At 35.8% G+C, this 15022-nt stretch overlaps 1 protein-coding gene across 3 annotated transcripts in view; it reads left to right on the top strand.

Annotated features, from left to right (window-relative positions):
• The window catches only part of HACE1 (HECT domain and ankyrin repeat containing E3 ubiquitin protein ligase 1), a 48660-nt gene extending 34010 nt beyond the window's left edge, over window positions 1-14650 (top strand). For all 3 annotated transcript variants that reach the window (XM_059469100.1, XM_059469099.1, XM_059469098.1), the window contains 6 exons: window positions 2403-2599; window positions 7314-7445; window positions 8132-8230; window positions 8542-8612; window positions 13230-13343; window positions 13743-14650. In XM_059469100.1, the coding sequence (XP_059325083.1) occupies window positions 2403-2599; window positions 7314-7445; window positions 8132-8230; window positions 8542-8612; window positions 13230-13343; window positions 13743-13845 (716 nt within the window). In that variant the 3' untranslated portion in view covers window positions 13846-14650. The remainder of the gene's footprint in view (window positions 1-2402; window positions 2600-7313; window positions 7446-8131; window positions 8231-8541; window positions 8613-13229; window positions 13344-13742) is intronic.
• Window positions 14651-15022: the final 372 nt, after the last annotated feature.

Raw genomic sequence — 15022 nt, 5'->3', positions numbered from 1 at the left:
TGTGTCTGAGGAACACTGTGAATCTCTTTCAGAGAAGAACTCCTCTTTTTAGCCAATAGACATGATGTGGAAGTGACTTAATTAGAAGCTGAAACCTGTATGAACAAGTGTTCATACATTTCCTTGAGACTCAGGTGGGTGCATTACCTTTTTCCACTGTGGTGAATTGAGATCTTCCTGCAACAACATCTGGTAGGTGAGGAAAGATCATTAACATATGTGATGACTCAGCTAACATACAACTAATGTGCTTTATAAGGTGTTAGATATGTAGTGTGCATGATTGTTTTTTGTGTGTGTGCTGTGAAACCAAGCAGTGTTCCATAGGTCTGCATGTTTATTAGGGCTGCACTCTATTCCAGATGTAGCACAGGGAGAAATAGTCAGAAATTAGTAAGACCTCTTAGGTTTACTTTTCTCACACTTCTTATCTATCAGACTTCTGCTTAAACAGGGGAGTAGCAGATGGTTTCTCTATTCTCAAAATAACTGTTTTCCAGTTATTTTGTATTTCTTTACAGATCTGGTTACTTTCCTGTTAACTTCTACCTTCAGCTTACAAAGACGGTGTGTACATTCTTAACTGTCCTATCTACTCTTACATTCTACTCTATAATAGAAAGTAGTCCTTGAAATGGCATAAACAAAAGTGAAAATTAAATTCTGGCTCAGTGTATTTTGAAGTGGAGGCCTTAAATCTTGAATAATTAATAAGCTTGTCTCAGAACTTACCTGTATCTCTTGGAAGTTCTGTGTTGCACAGAACATACCTGCTTCTCAGAATTATGGTAAGATAGATTTCTCTTCAAACTACAGGGGCCTCAAGGGAGATAGAGACAAGAGAAAGATACATAATATTTTGGGGGATTCACATTTTTCATGATAAATCTGATGGAATTTTTTATAACTGCCTGCTTTCATTGGTAAAATATCTGTCAACCAAATGACTGAGCTTAGTGCTTTGGTCTCACAACATGCTGACTATGAGTGTACTCTCATCATAACATTTGTTGAGTTTCTTCTCTAAAGGAGCCTCTGACTCCTACTTTTCAGTCTTCTTTTTCCACATTTTGCACATATCCCTCAGAGACATCATTATTTCTACGTCTCGTGTGTCAAATGCACATATGCTTGCTAGTTAGCAAAAGTGAAAGTCCTCTGGAAACTACTAGACAGCTGTTAGGTTTTTTATTTTGAGAGAAGTGGCAGTGATATTTAATTAGTAAGTTATCCCTCTCTTAAACTGGTGTGTTGCCTGATTTTATTTGAAAACCAATGCCTTACAGCTGTCTAAACACCATTGCAGTGCTTGTCAGCTCTTCCAGGGAAATACTGTAACATTTTTTACACTTGGATGTTTTGCAGTGGCTGCTAACCTTTGAATTTTGTGTTTCTCTGGGGTACTGCATCCACAATCAATAGTGTGCTAAGTCTTCTACTAATGGGCACCCTTATGACACTGCACAGTGCATGGGAGATGGTGAAGCAAGGACAGTACTTCCCAGTAACTTGCTTTTCCCTAAACCTACTGCTACCCTCACCCCCTGCCCCTGTCTCCAGATATTATATCTGTCTTGGTAGCACTGCAGTATCCATCATGCCAGAGTTAAAATAATCGAGATCTGCTTTCTTGTGAAGAGGATAAACTTGCATAAACTAGGGTCACTTTGTCCTGGGCCCATTTGCTCAAATGTGCTTGAGTGACATCCCTTTGAAGGGGTTTGTAAATAGGCACTTTCTATACCTGGATAAAAGTCAGACTTCTAGCAACTCTCCTTTTAATGCTTCTAAATTACTTGCAAGTTCAGTTTGAAATGTAAAATTTCAATAACAACAACAACAACAACAACAACAATAATAATAATTTTAAACTGTATGATAGATCTCATTTCAAGTATGATTAAAAAGAAGAACACTGAAGAGTAATAGAGTTTTCTGGGTACAGGAAGGTTGTCTCCCCCTCACCCCCCAAGTAATGCTCTAAGGGAAAAGGTACTGTTATAGAGAAATATGGTATTTGCATTTCTAAAATGTAGGTAGAAAACTTTAAGACTTTGTAGGAAACATTTAACATTTTGTGTTCAGAATGAGTAGATGCTTTTACTGAAATCCATTAGTGAAGTAAAGTGGTGCAAAGTGGTTTTTTCTGCGTGGTATGTCATTTGTTTCACTAGGAGGAAAAGCATACAGAGGAAACTTGATTCTGTAGTAGTTTAAAAATACAGTGTGCACAGTTCTGCTGTAGTTAGCAACAGTGCATCCCTTTTCCCCTTTTGCTATTACTGCATTATTCTGGTTTTTCTCTAGAGGGCAATCTTCTACCATGTATTAAGTTAGAATCCTTTTTGCCTTTTCCTATTTATTTGAGCAGTTTTGTCTCTTTGTTTTTTTTTTTTTCCTAGGCATACCTGTAAATTATCAGGATGTAGCATCTATTGATCCAGAGTATGCAAAGAACTTGCAGTGGATTTTAGATAATGATATCAGTGATCTGGGTTTAGAGCTGACATTCTCTGTTGAGACTGATGTGTTTGGAGCAATGGAGGAAGTGCCATTGAAGCCAGGGGGTGCAAGTATACTTGTTACACAGGAAAACAAGGTGAGTGTACAGGTTTATTCAGAAGATGGTAGCATAGTACAAGCCTTTGGAGTGACTTTCTGAATAAATAGAAGCACGAATGGTATACCTGTTTTGGAGAAAATACAAAAAAGATTGCAGTTGCCAACACTCTTTCTTCTTTTTCTAAGTTAGCATGTTACAGAAATAGTACTAAAAATTTTTAAAAGAGTTCAGATTTGAGGTTGTTCTTTCTGACAGAAGTGTAGAAGGAACATAGGATCAATTTAAATGAAGGATTTATTTTGAAAGTTACAAATATTCCTAAAGTTAAGTCTTGGGTGTATATACCCAGGAAGTAGAACAGTAGCAATTGCTGAACATAAAATTATAGGTGATGTTGCAAAGTGTGCTGCCTGCTAGGCCAGTCTATAGCACTGTATTGCTCTAATTAAAATGCAGCTAATGGACAGAGTAAAAGTCTGCAGGAGGATTTTTCAGCCATTTGTGAGTCACTTGATGTGTATGGAAATAACCTGCTTTTTAAATTTACTTTAATAGTAGCAGGTTGAAAAGCCCCTGATTCCTCTGCAGCATTAATTAAAAAAAAGAAATACAGGAAAACACAGCCAGATTTTGAATATTGTCTAGAAATTATGATAAACACAAGTCTAATAGAATCCTGCAGTTCCTGACTAAACAGTTCTGAGTAACAGCAGGAGTGTCATGGGGTAGACCTGTAGTTTTCTATAACACTGGCTCTTGGTCCTGATGTCTGCTTTGTGTCCTGATTTTTATTCATGTTTTTCTGTTGTATTTCTGATTTTTGTTTGTGTTGGGCTGGCTGAGCCTGTTCTCTGTGCTCAGTAAGCATTTGGCTTCAGGAGTGGTGCAGCAGCTGCTGCACTGGGAGCAGCCACTTGGTGTCAGCCTTTGTTGCAAGGACATTGCAGTCTGTGCTGGAGCAATTGGCACTGGATTCTTGGAGCCTTAATCCTCATTTTCACTAAGGCAGAGTGTCATTCCAATAGCAGGAATACATCTTATTAGCCTGATTCTGCACCAATTCCTGCAATACAGTCATTTGTGAAAGAATACAGATGGTAAAAGAAGTCTAATTGTGGAGGTAGTGGATGCTTAATTTCCTTATTATCTGTTGGAGAAAACGTGAATGTTGATTCTTGTGTCTGGTCAGTCTTAGCTTCTCAGTATATGAAAAAGATGTATTTAACATAAATTGTAGTTTCATAACAACTATTTAAAACCCATTTTCAACTAGCATAAAATTAGAAGTTTGCTCACATGAGGGTACTACCCATTGTCAGCCTTATTTGCTCTCTTAATTTTAGAGCTAGGGCACAGTCTAAAAAGGGTGATTGAAAATCTGTAGAGATGCTTCTTCTCTATCTCATTAAGCCTTTGTCAGCATGGCAGGAGGGGACTAGAGTTGGTGTAGCTTTAATTTGGAAGGTGGTAAGAAAGAGGTGCTCTAGTGGTAGTTTTGAAACTATTAATATTAATGCATTTTTTGAATTTGAACTTGCAAAATGTGAAGTTAAAAAACATCTGTAAGATGGCACTGTTTTGTTCACTGATGAAGTTGTTGACAATGACCAAGTTGTTGAAAATTGCAGATGTGTATTTTAGGGGTTTGGGGGGATTTTTTTCCTGTTCATTTAATGTAACATAGTTTTGCAGTATGTTTTGGCTTAGCTGTTCTATCAGTTTAAATAGGAATGTGTCTACTTTATAAACAAAAACCTCTTTTTCTCCTGCAAGTGATAGCTTGTTTTTTTTTTTTTTCCACCTTTACCCAAGGAATAATAGATCACTGCTTAAAACTCATTGTATTTATTATACCCCTGGGAGAAGAAAATTCACCTTCCAAAAGAATTTGCTAATTTGCTGTGTATGCACACTAGCAGATTACCTGTATATGAATGAATCTTTATCTCTTAAAAAACATAAACAACAAGCACATACACAAAAAATCCCCTGTGCCAAAACCAGAATAAAACACACCCTTGCCCCTCCCTGCACAGAAACCACCCAGCAGTCCCTTTCCCTCATTGAAAACTGAAACAGAGTAAATGCACTACTAGTAAGAGCTATTTGTAAAGTGTTATTTTGTTTGAATGGGGTAATTTTCTTTTCTTATATCAACTGTGTAATAGGTGAATGGTTGTGGGACAATTAGATGATGCAAATATTCATGTCTTGCAATTGCTGTCCATGTAGCCCAGCTGAAATACAGTTATAGCTTGGTTCAAATGCCTTTTCTCATGGTGATGGAGAGACTTCAAAGGGAAAAGTCAGGCTTTGTCCTGAATTTATCTTTGCTCTTTGCTGTGTATCATTTTGCAGCTTTCTACTTTTTAGGAAAAAAATAAAATCAGGCGTACTCAAGGTTTGACTTTATGTTATATTAAAGAATTATGCAGATCTCCACAATCCTGTGGCTTTCTCAGTCCTCCCAGAACCTGTCTGTGAGCTGGCCATTCTGTTTGGCAGTAAAATTGTAGTTATTTTTTTTCCAGGCAGCTTTGAAATGGAGCTGCTCTCTGGATCTGAAACTCATCATAGCCATTGATCCTCATCTCACAGTATATGGGATTGTGAAATCGAGGAAGCATGATCCCTGCTTTATTTACCTCAAAGTAAAATACAGAACAACCCTTCACTCAGACTAGACTTTGCCATTATATTTGTGATGCCCATCTAATGTGTGTTCAATCAAATATCTCTTCCTTAAAGAAGCCTGGATCATAACTTTATGTACTATGTAGGAATGCCTATGTAGATCTGAAATGATGTAGGTATTTCTGTTTTGTAATGTACTCCTAAGGCTTCAGAGGGGAAAAAAATGTAAATGAAGTGCACAGAAAGCAAAACAAATTGACCAGGTTGTTTACTGACATGTATTATGTAAATTCTGTGCTGCAGGTCTTTCATCACACGCCAGTGCTGATAGCCAGGATGCTTGGCTGTTCCAGGCCATTTTAAACATTTCTTGGTACACCTAAAATACAGCAACTGCTTTCTCTCCTAATTAAAGTGTTCAGTGTAGTGTTTTTGTCAAGCATAAAATAAGTAATTTTTTTAAAATTGATTTTTCAAAATAAGGGTGTGAATTTTTCTTTCCGCAGCCCTGTTTTTCTGGGTAGCCTAATTTACAAAAGAACAGTTTAAGAAATGTAAAACAAGCATTTCTGATCATTGAAAACAACCAGTGTTAACATTGTTTTGAATCCTGGTATTGCAAAAATTTCTGATTTCTTCTGTATTCACAGACTGACAATTTTGTCTAGTGCACATAATCTCCTTTGGCCGCCTCAGTCCTCAGAGAAGGGAGCTGTCTTCAGCTCCACTGATAGTAGAAACAACCTGGGGAGATTACTACACTGAAACTTGATTTTTTGGGACCAGTACTGCAGTTGAAGATATTCTTAGGTCATGTTCTTCTTCAGAGCACTTCACAAATTAATTGTTCTCTCAATCTAATAAAATGGTGATAATTCATTTTAAAGTACCTTTTAACTGCAAACAACCCCTCTGTACATCTGTGAATGTAAGGAGCTGGGTTTAACAAGTATCCTTCTGTTTTGAAATGTTGCATAGATATTCTCTTTCTCAGAAAGGGGGGAAAGAAAAAATGCTTGGTTGCTTTTGTGCAGGTTCAGAACATAAAAGTTTAGGTTGAAATATTTTAAAATTAAAAATCAAAGTAGTATTTTTGTAAGACTGTTCTATTGAAGGAAGCTGATAGTTGAGATGGTTTAATTGGGAGATACATTTCATGATTTTCTTATTAAGAGTCATGATTACGAAGTCAAAACATTTCTTTAAACAGAGTACCTAAATAATCTAGGAATAAATTTTGGTTTCAGGTAGAAAACTATTTTCTTGAGTAAAGAAACTTTATTAAACTTGTGTAATTTGGTCAGGGTAGATAAGACATTTTTATAGAATTTTAATGTAGGCACTTTTCCCTTCAAAAAGTCACTTGTCTCCCTCTAAAAGCCTTCTTCCATTAACGCCTCCTAGGCTTTTGTGTTCTTAACAAAAGCAAAGTTCTGGTGGATTCCTTTTCTGGCTGGCATCTTGTAAAGGGAAAGGAGCCCCCAGATCTCTAAAGCATGTTAAAGTCTGTTCACTTGCTATGATGGAAGTTGTTTTCTGGTGGTTTTCTTTTTTAAAAACCAAGGAGATTTTTCAAGACTTTCTTTAAAAAAATGTAATTCTTATTAAGACTAATAAACTCTGCAGGCTTTATTATGTCTTATTTTAGGTTTCCAGAGACAGGGAGGGGAAAGCAAGGAATCTTTTTGTTTCACAAATATTCCTTCAGAAGTTAGCCCTTTTTCCTGAGTACTGTCAGTTTGCTTAAATAGAGTATTTTTGCTTACAAACATTGGTGTGCTTATGGCCTTAATTGAGCTTAAGAAGTGGTATTAGATGTGGGCATGACAAATGAAGTTTTGTTTACTTCCTTTATCCTAGACTGAGTCCCCATTTTTTGACTGGTTTTTGTAACAATTCAAACACTTCTGTTTTGTAATTTTCTTAGGAAGGAAGGCAGAAGAGCAGAAGGGGCTTATTTTGGGTTGCTTCCATGTGAAAAATAGAAAGAGACTCTTAGTACCTTACAGTGGAAGAGCTTTGTGATGCATTGAGGACTGCATTTGTGTGTGTGAGTTTGTTTGAGCACTGTGTGGTTTTGCTGGGGTCTGTGTTAATATTGTTTTCTATATTGCAGGCTGAGTATGTCCAGCTTGTGACAGAGCTCAGAATGACAAGAGCCATTCAGCCTCAGATAAATGCCTTTTTACAAGGCTTCCATATGTTCATTCCACCATCTTTGATCCAACTTTTTGATGAATATGAACTGGTAAGATGAAATGCCTATATGTTTTTAAGTGCTTTGTTCAGCATATTTCATCAGCAGTGGAAATGATGTAGATGTAAAGCTCAATAACCACAAAATAAAGATTTTTGTAGATTTCACATTGGCTTTGTTTCCTGGGCATCTATCAATGAGGATCTCATTATTTGTATTCCTGCTTTTTCTAGTTAGTCAGGATTTCCATCTTCCTGAAACTTCACGTGGCAGTAATAAATGCCCTAAATTATAATTTCAGTATGGAATTGGCATGTTGTGGCCTTTAAGTCTTTGCATATTTTCCTTGAAAACAGGAGTAAGGAGATGCTGTCTATTGTCTTTACTTTTTCTGAGTCACAGATTCAAATTCCAGTAAATACTTGTTGGTGATTTGATCTTCTGTAATCAACACATCTCAAATTGTGTCTGAAGCCATGGCAAGACTCAGAGATTTTTTCTTGTAGGTTCTTAGGCAATAATTTTTCTCTCTTGCTGGTGCATACTTAAATTAAACAGATCATATGAAGTTTTCTGAATTCAAGAATCTTCATGTATTAAAATTTAGTTGTTGGTTCCATAAGGTTGCAATAAACTAAAAAAGCACTACAAGCTTTCTTCTTCTCAAAGTAGCATAAACTCTTGAAATAGGTGGTTAGTCAGGAGGACTAATGACAATCTATGTGCTTCTCCTGAAGGAGCTCTTGTTGTCTGGTATGCCAGAAATTGATGTGAATGACTGGTTAAAAAATACAGAATACACCAGTGGCTATGAGAGAGGAGACCAAGTTATTCAGGTAAAATTATTTATTTGTTTGTTTTCTTTTTTTCTTTTGAATAATGTAGACTGTTTAATCAAAAAAAAAAAGTGGTTTTGTGGTTGTCATCATATGTGTGTGTTTGTGGAAGCTTATTTTGGCTGAAATTTATGGAGGTTTTTTTATACTGTATTTCTACATTAAGTGTCTTAATTATTTATGAATTTGGTTCAAAGCATTCCATAATTTAAATAGTAAACTTATATATATTCTATTTATTGTTTTCTCAGTATATTTTCAAGTACTACAAGTATTTAATGGAAAATGCAAACTAACTTTTTTTCATTTAGTGGTTCTGGGACGTGGTGGAAGAACTAACTCAGGAAGAGAGAGTGTTACTATTACAGTTTGTTACTGGCAGGTGAGAGACTCTTCTGTAAGAACAAATACATTGTCTAGATACTCTGAAATAAGAGACTTGAGAGACCATAAAAGATCATCTAGAAACTGTTTTGCATACTGGTTGTTCTATACATTGATGGAAGTAGACAAAGTGTGTGTTAATACTTTTGCTGTCTCTGTTGCCTGCAAAATGATTGATTACTTATTTATTATACTTGATCACTTTGCAAGAGGCCTTTGTTGCTGTCCAGGCTGTTTTTGACAAGGCTATAGTGAATTTAAATGAGCTTTATATTTTTTTTCCTGTTGCATGTTTATGTAACTCTTGGCTTTTCCAGCAATCAGCTGAGGCTGTAACATATGAGATAAGAACATTCAGCCAATATATACAGAATATCCTTCTCCTCAAGCTGAGTTGAATTTCACATTAGTGCAGTGTGTTAAGATAAGATGTAGCCTTATGGAAGACTGCTTTATAAAGGTTTTCTGTTCTAAATTCTGTTTGTTCTCTAGGGAAAGCCACTTTTATTTCCCTTATGGTTTGGGGGCAGTGAGGGAATATTTTAGCAAAAAATGCCCCTGTGAGCTGGGTGAGTTGTTGAGCTTGTGGGGACAGACATTTCACAAAGTGGATCCATAGACATAAATGTCACACCTGAGTAGTGCAATCCAGTCTTTTTCTGGTAGCAGGCAGAGATCACAGCATCTTCTTGGTTTGATGTTCCCTTAATATTCTAGGATTAGTAGAGTAGTTGACCTTTTGTGTATAAGTTTTGTGGTTAAACAAAGATAAAATACAAATTAAGATCATCAAAGCTACCTTTTATGTTGAGGAATTTCACAGCCACGGATGTATCATCAAATGGCCTGGTCTCCAAATTCTATTAGTTTCACTTGTTTTATTATGAATTTTCTTGGTTTTAGGGACCATGGATGATTTAAGAAGCTAGTTGTACGCACATTGATCTTTTTGTCCTCTGAAGAAATGATTCCTGAAGTTGTAACTGCACATATGGGGCACGCCAACTGCTGGTCTTTCATTTTTAGTGGACCAGTCCATTTCTAAATCTAGATAGCAAATAAGGATCTTTAAAATGTAAGGTCATGTTTCAAATGCTTCTTAAAACATTCCAAATGATGCTGAAGTGGCATTCAGTATTTTCATGGCATTTGGGATTATCTACTGGACTCTAAGAGGTGCTTTCTGTCAAGTAAACAGTTACACTGTCTGATTAATATGTGCATCAGTGTCATTTGTTTTGGTCACAAATCACCTGCTGTCTTGTTCTTACTCATTTGCTTCTTAGTAGCAAAGAAATTTTTGGTGTGGCTTTAAGAACTCTGGTCTGGAATTTAAAAACAATCAGTTTAGGATTTTTTTTCCTGTATCACCTAGGAGGAACCCTTTGTTTTTTCTTCAGTGTTTGAAATGCAATAGATGTATTTTCCCTATTTTCCCATAAATATTTAACTTTTGAAAGTTACCTCTAATAGTGATATGCAGCTGGCATTTTTTCACATAAGTCCCCAGACATTCCTACTTTCTTCTAAATGGAAGATTTAGATGCTGACTTTTCTGTGAGCCTAGTACAGTAGTCAGCTGATACCTTAAGTAAAATTTTACTTTTAAAGTATACCTGATTTCAAACTATGATGTTTTTTCTGGCCTTAGTGAAGAATTTGTTTCTATGGGTCCTGGTTGGCAGGCTACATTCAAAAGTCTTTTTTTCCCCTCTGTTTCCCTTTATTCTCTTCTGTACTTTGACTTACTTGATTTTTGTGTGTGTGTGTGAAGTGGAACTGTTCTTTCTTTCCAATCAAAGACTATGAAATTAATTTAGTGAATTTAATAAAATAGATTTATGATTAAGTCTTTAGTGTTTTTCTGACATGTCCAAATATTTCTTAAACTTTTCCTTTTGCCTTCTTCCCCCATTTTTATATCTCTTTCTCTTTCTCTTATGAAGTCTTGCTTTTGTAGTTTCAGTGGAGATAACATTGCATTTATTGTTAATACCAATTTTGAGACTCTTTTAATAGCAGAATAATTGTCATGAGCAAAGTTTGAACATATTTGGAGGTCTTAGCACACCCAAGAAAAAGTCTAAAAGTTTTTCTGGCTCATGTTGGGGATCTGAAAGTTCACTTATGATGCCATTTATTCTTTCTCATCTAACAGCTGCTTGAGACATTGCCAATACTACAAGCTTTTCTTATTTTTCCTCCTCTTGATCTGTTTGATATTTATAATGGTATTTGGCTAATTTATTGTTAATTTTCTACTGGCAACTTCTGATAGAACTTGTAGTGAACAGTTGGAAGGAAGTGTTCACAACTTGATAGATTCTGAATGATAAATTCTACTTTATTTGAATTCTACAGCTGCAAAGATTGTATAGAACTTCTTTGGGGACTGTAGTTTTTGTGGAGCAATAAGCAATATGCTTATGCTCTTTTAAGGAAAATTCAGCATAGTTGTTAAATATGAAAGATATGTGTGTCATATAGATTTAAGAATAAGAAAACATAAAGAAACAAGCTTAAAATATCTTCTACAGTGTTTTCATTCCATGCAAATTTATGCAAAACTTGTCAGTGGAAAAATGAGTAGAAAAGTCATGATTCAAATGTAAACATAGAAATTTCCAAAGCTATAGAACTGTATTGTTGCTTTTGCACACAGCTATTGTGATATTTCTTGCATCTATTTGGAAGGTTTTCTTCACTATATTGGCAGTGTTTTGCTTGGAGAGAAAACTTATTCTTGGAGGCAAAAGCTGGCAGCAGTCTCTTCCTTTTAAATGTTCAAAGCCTTGCCCATGCTTTATGATTTTCACCTGTTTTATGGAAAGTATTATAAGTTACATTGAAAAAACTTTTAGATAATAGTGGACTGAAAGAAGTTTTCAGCAGTTAGGTCTCTGTTTATTGCTGATTTGAATATGGGATGCTTATCAGAGGGGAGAAAGAAGCAGTCATTGCAGAGGAGGCAGGACTGTATTGGAATGTGAGCCAAAACCATGGTATAAGAGTTCTGATGTACCATCTTTACTGCTGCTCTGAATTGTTCCTGTAAGCACAATTCCTTTTGTATCAGAAATTATATACTGCAAATAATCAGCACTTCTCTCCATAGTGGTTACTTTGTCTAGCAGTGTTTGAACAACAGCTCAACATTGCTGTTGTTAAGCTGGGTAATACAGATTCATGTGTTGGATACTACAGCTAGTTCTAAAAGGTGTGTTTAAAAGGTGTTACTGTGAGTTGTGTCCCAGCTCCTTCACATTCAGAAGCAGCAAAGTTTATGCTTGTGCATTTTTGCTAGGTAGTTTTCCTGTGAGTGGAAACATTACTTCTTCTGTTACACTTGCTTCTGGGTTTTTGGTTTTTTCTTAGGTTTTTGTGGATGCAAGAGCAGTGCTAGCAAGATGTTATCTTGTAGTGTATGTTGGCTTAAGTTGATATTATGAAAATATCTGAATTTTATTCTATTTGTTAGTTTCGAATTACAGAGAGGGAGTCTGAACAATAGGCTATTTCCCATTTACACCTGAAGTAATCTTTGAATAATATGTTGGTAAAGGGGAAAAAAAGAGTAATATGATTAAGTGAGATGGCATTCCTGAAGATGCTAGTGATTTTTTAGTGTGTGCTAGTTTTGCCATAGTTTGTCACTGGGCTATAGTGTGACTGATGTAATGGTTTATTAGTTACTTGAAATATTTGGTCTGATGTAGTACATGAACAGACATGTGAAGGACACTTTGCTCATTTGTCCCACAGATAGTAATCAGAGAATAAACTGTTTTGTGATGTAGCTTAAACTTGAAACATAAATAGACATGTTTGTCTTAACTGAGATAATGCCACAATCTAAGAAGGATATAAATCTGTTAGAAGGCATCCAGAGAGGCCATGGAGATGGTGAAGGGCCTTGAGAGGAAGCTGTATAAGGAGCAGCTGAGGACGCTTGGTCTGTTCAGCCTGGAGAAGGGGAGCTTGAGAGGGGACCTTGGAGAGCTCATTGCAGCCTGCAGCTTCCTCAGGAGGGGCAGTGGAGGAGCTGGCACTGATCTCTTCTCTGTGGCCAGGGACAGCGCCCAAGGGAATGATGTGAAGCTGTGTCAGGGAGGTTTAGGTTGGATGTTAGGGCAAGTGTTTTCCCCAGAGGGTGGCTGGGCACTGGAACAGGCTCCCCAGGGAAGTGCTCACTGCCCCAGCCTGACAGAGTTCAAGAAGGATTTGGACTGCAGTTTCAGGCACAGGGTGTGATCCCTGCAGAGTTAGGAGTAGATTTCAGTCCTTGTGGGTCCTTTCCAGCTCAGAATATTCTGATTCTATGAACATTCTGCATCAAAAACTGGTTATAGAAATGAGTCCTTCTTGCAGGCAGAATTATCTTAAATGTCAGCCAAACAATATGGTGCCTATTGTCAATGGACTGATGTGTTATTTGGTCTTGTAATTAAAAACTTCTAAACAATGAGAATTTCGATACCAGTAAGAAAAAGGGAACTTTAGTAAAAGTATTAGTAACTGTCAAATTATCCTAAGTGAGAGATATTTTTGTGTAAATGTTACATTTTTTTGTCTTATAACATTATTGCACTGCTCTAACTTCTGTACATTTTCTCAGTTCCAGGGTGCCTCATGGTGGCTTTGCCCATATAATGGGTGGCAGTGGATTGCAAAATTTTACTATTGCTGCTGTGCCATACACTGCAAATCTTTTACCAACATCAAGCACATGGTATGTTAACTATTCTCATTAAAGTATCTTAAAACCAGGGCTTTTTCATGTCAGTCACAGTCAAAAGTACAGTTCTTTAGCATATTGAAAAGTCAAAAAAAATTTAAACAATTTCTGCAGTATTCACTCTCCAACATGAAAGTGGTGGCTTTATCCCAAAAGATGTTACATTATGTTTGCTCATTGTTTGCAACTCAAATTTGTCTAATTAAATGTAGTGAAATTAATAAAGGAATATTAAATTTAAATTACTGTATTATAACTTACTGAAGTGAAAAGCAACTTAATTTCTTACAACATATTCCATACATGTGATCTCTTCAGAGTTTTTGATCAGAAATCTTTACTGTTGAGTTTTTTCTGAACTGTGTTCTTTCTCCTTTTTTTTTTGATTTCCAGTATCAACATGCTCAAGTTACCTGAATATCCAAGTAAAGAAATCCTGAAAGACAGGCTTCTTGTGGCATTGCACTGTGGAAGCTATGGTTACACAATGGCATAATGAAGTTTAGAAAACCTATCTGACTGCTAATGTGCAATTCTGAGTGGCAGAAGTAATTTTGGAAACTGTCAATAGAAGAGCATTTAAATGCTGCAGCCCATTGGGGGGCTGGGTTTCAGAACAGCACCATCAGCTTTTCCTCCATTATTGTGTTGTCAAGGTAGCTCTGATACCATCATAACAAACCTCTCAGTATGCTGTATTTTCATTTTTTTAAATTACAAATCTGTATGGAAATCAGTTTACATGCTTTTCATTATTACTTCAATCTGAGAAAAGTTTGTCAGAATCTCTTTCCACAGTTTACATTTGATTTCCAACTCTGTGGTTAAATGACATTTGCATCATTGCAGTTTACTTTGCACTCAGATGGAATACTGCAAATGAAAAGAGTTGTACTTTATGCCTTGTTGCATGTGAAAGTGCCATTTATTTTTGCAGACCACTAGAGAAAGTTCAATTGGAATACTGTACAGTAAGACAGAGCTGATGTATTTTCCATTTCTTTGCATAGTAACATAAAGAAAATTTTATAACTTTTTAGTATTCTAATGTACATAATATGTAAAGATTAGACTGTTATGACTGGAAAAACCCAATAGATTGAGTTTATCTAGTTTATATAAGAATTTACACTATATTCTACTAAATATTTAAAGTATTTGTGACTTTATAGTCAACTTGCAGTTCAGAATTTGTAAATATTGTTTAAGATCTATATCCATTGTTTGAATGCCTTTACTCTTTCCTTGATATAATTGTATGTTCAAAAGGTATTAATTAAATTTTAATATTTTAACCAGAATCTGAATGTGACAAATTTGTGTGTCGCTGTGGGCAGATTATTCTTTTTTCTACCAGGATTTTATTAATCTTTCTATAATTTAAATTGCCTTGGAACCAGTATTTGAGGAGTCATTGTCCAAGTGTATGGATAGACATAAAAAAAATGCACAAGGAAGTAAATTGAGCTTATGAGGGTAACTGACAAAACTGTGATTCTTAGAATCTCATGTCAAAAATTTATATAGAAGTATTTATTGCTGTTTTTTCAGATTATTTATTGCTGTTTTTTTCAGGTTTTATTAATTTTAATCTAAAGCATACATAACCTCTCTGGGGGAGTGAGAGAGAAATCCATGGACCATCTTGCCACAGTAATTTTCCTCTGGACTAA

This window comes from Ammospiza nelsoni, chromosome 3 (genome assembly GCF_027579445.1).
Source record: "Ammospiza nelsoni isolate bAmmNel1 chromosome 3, bAmmNel1.pri, whole genome shotgun sequence".
Lineage (NCBI taxonomy): Eukaryota > Metazoa > Chordata > Aves > Passeriformes > Passerellidae > Ammospiza > Ammospiza nelsoni.
This window is presented reverse-complemented; position numbering and strand designations above follow the sequence as displayed.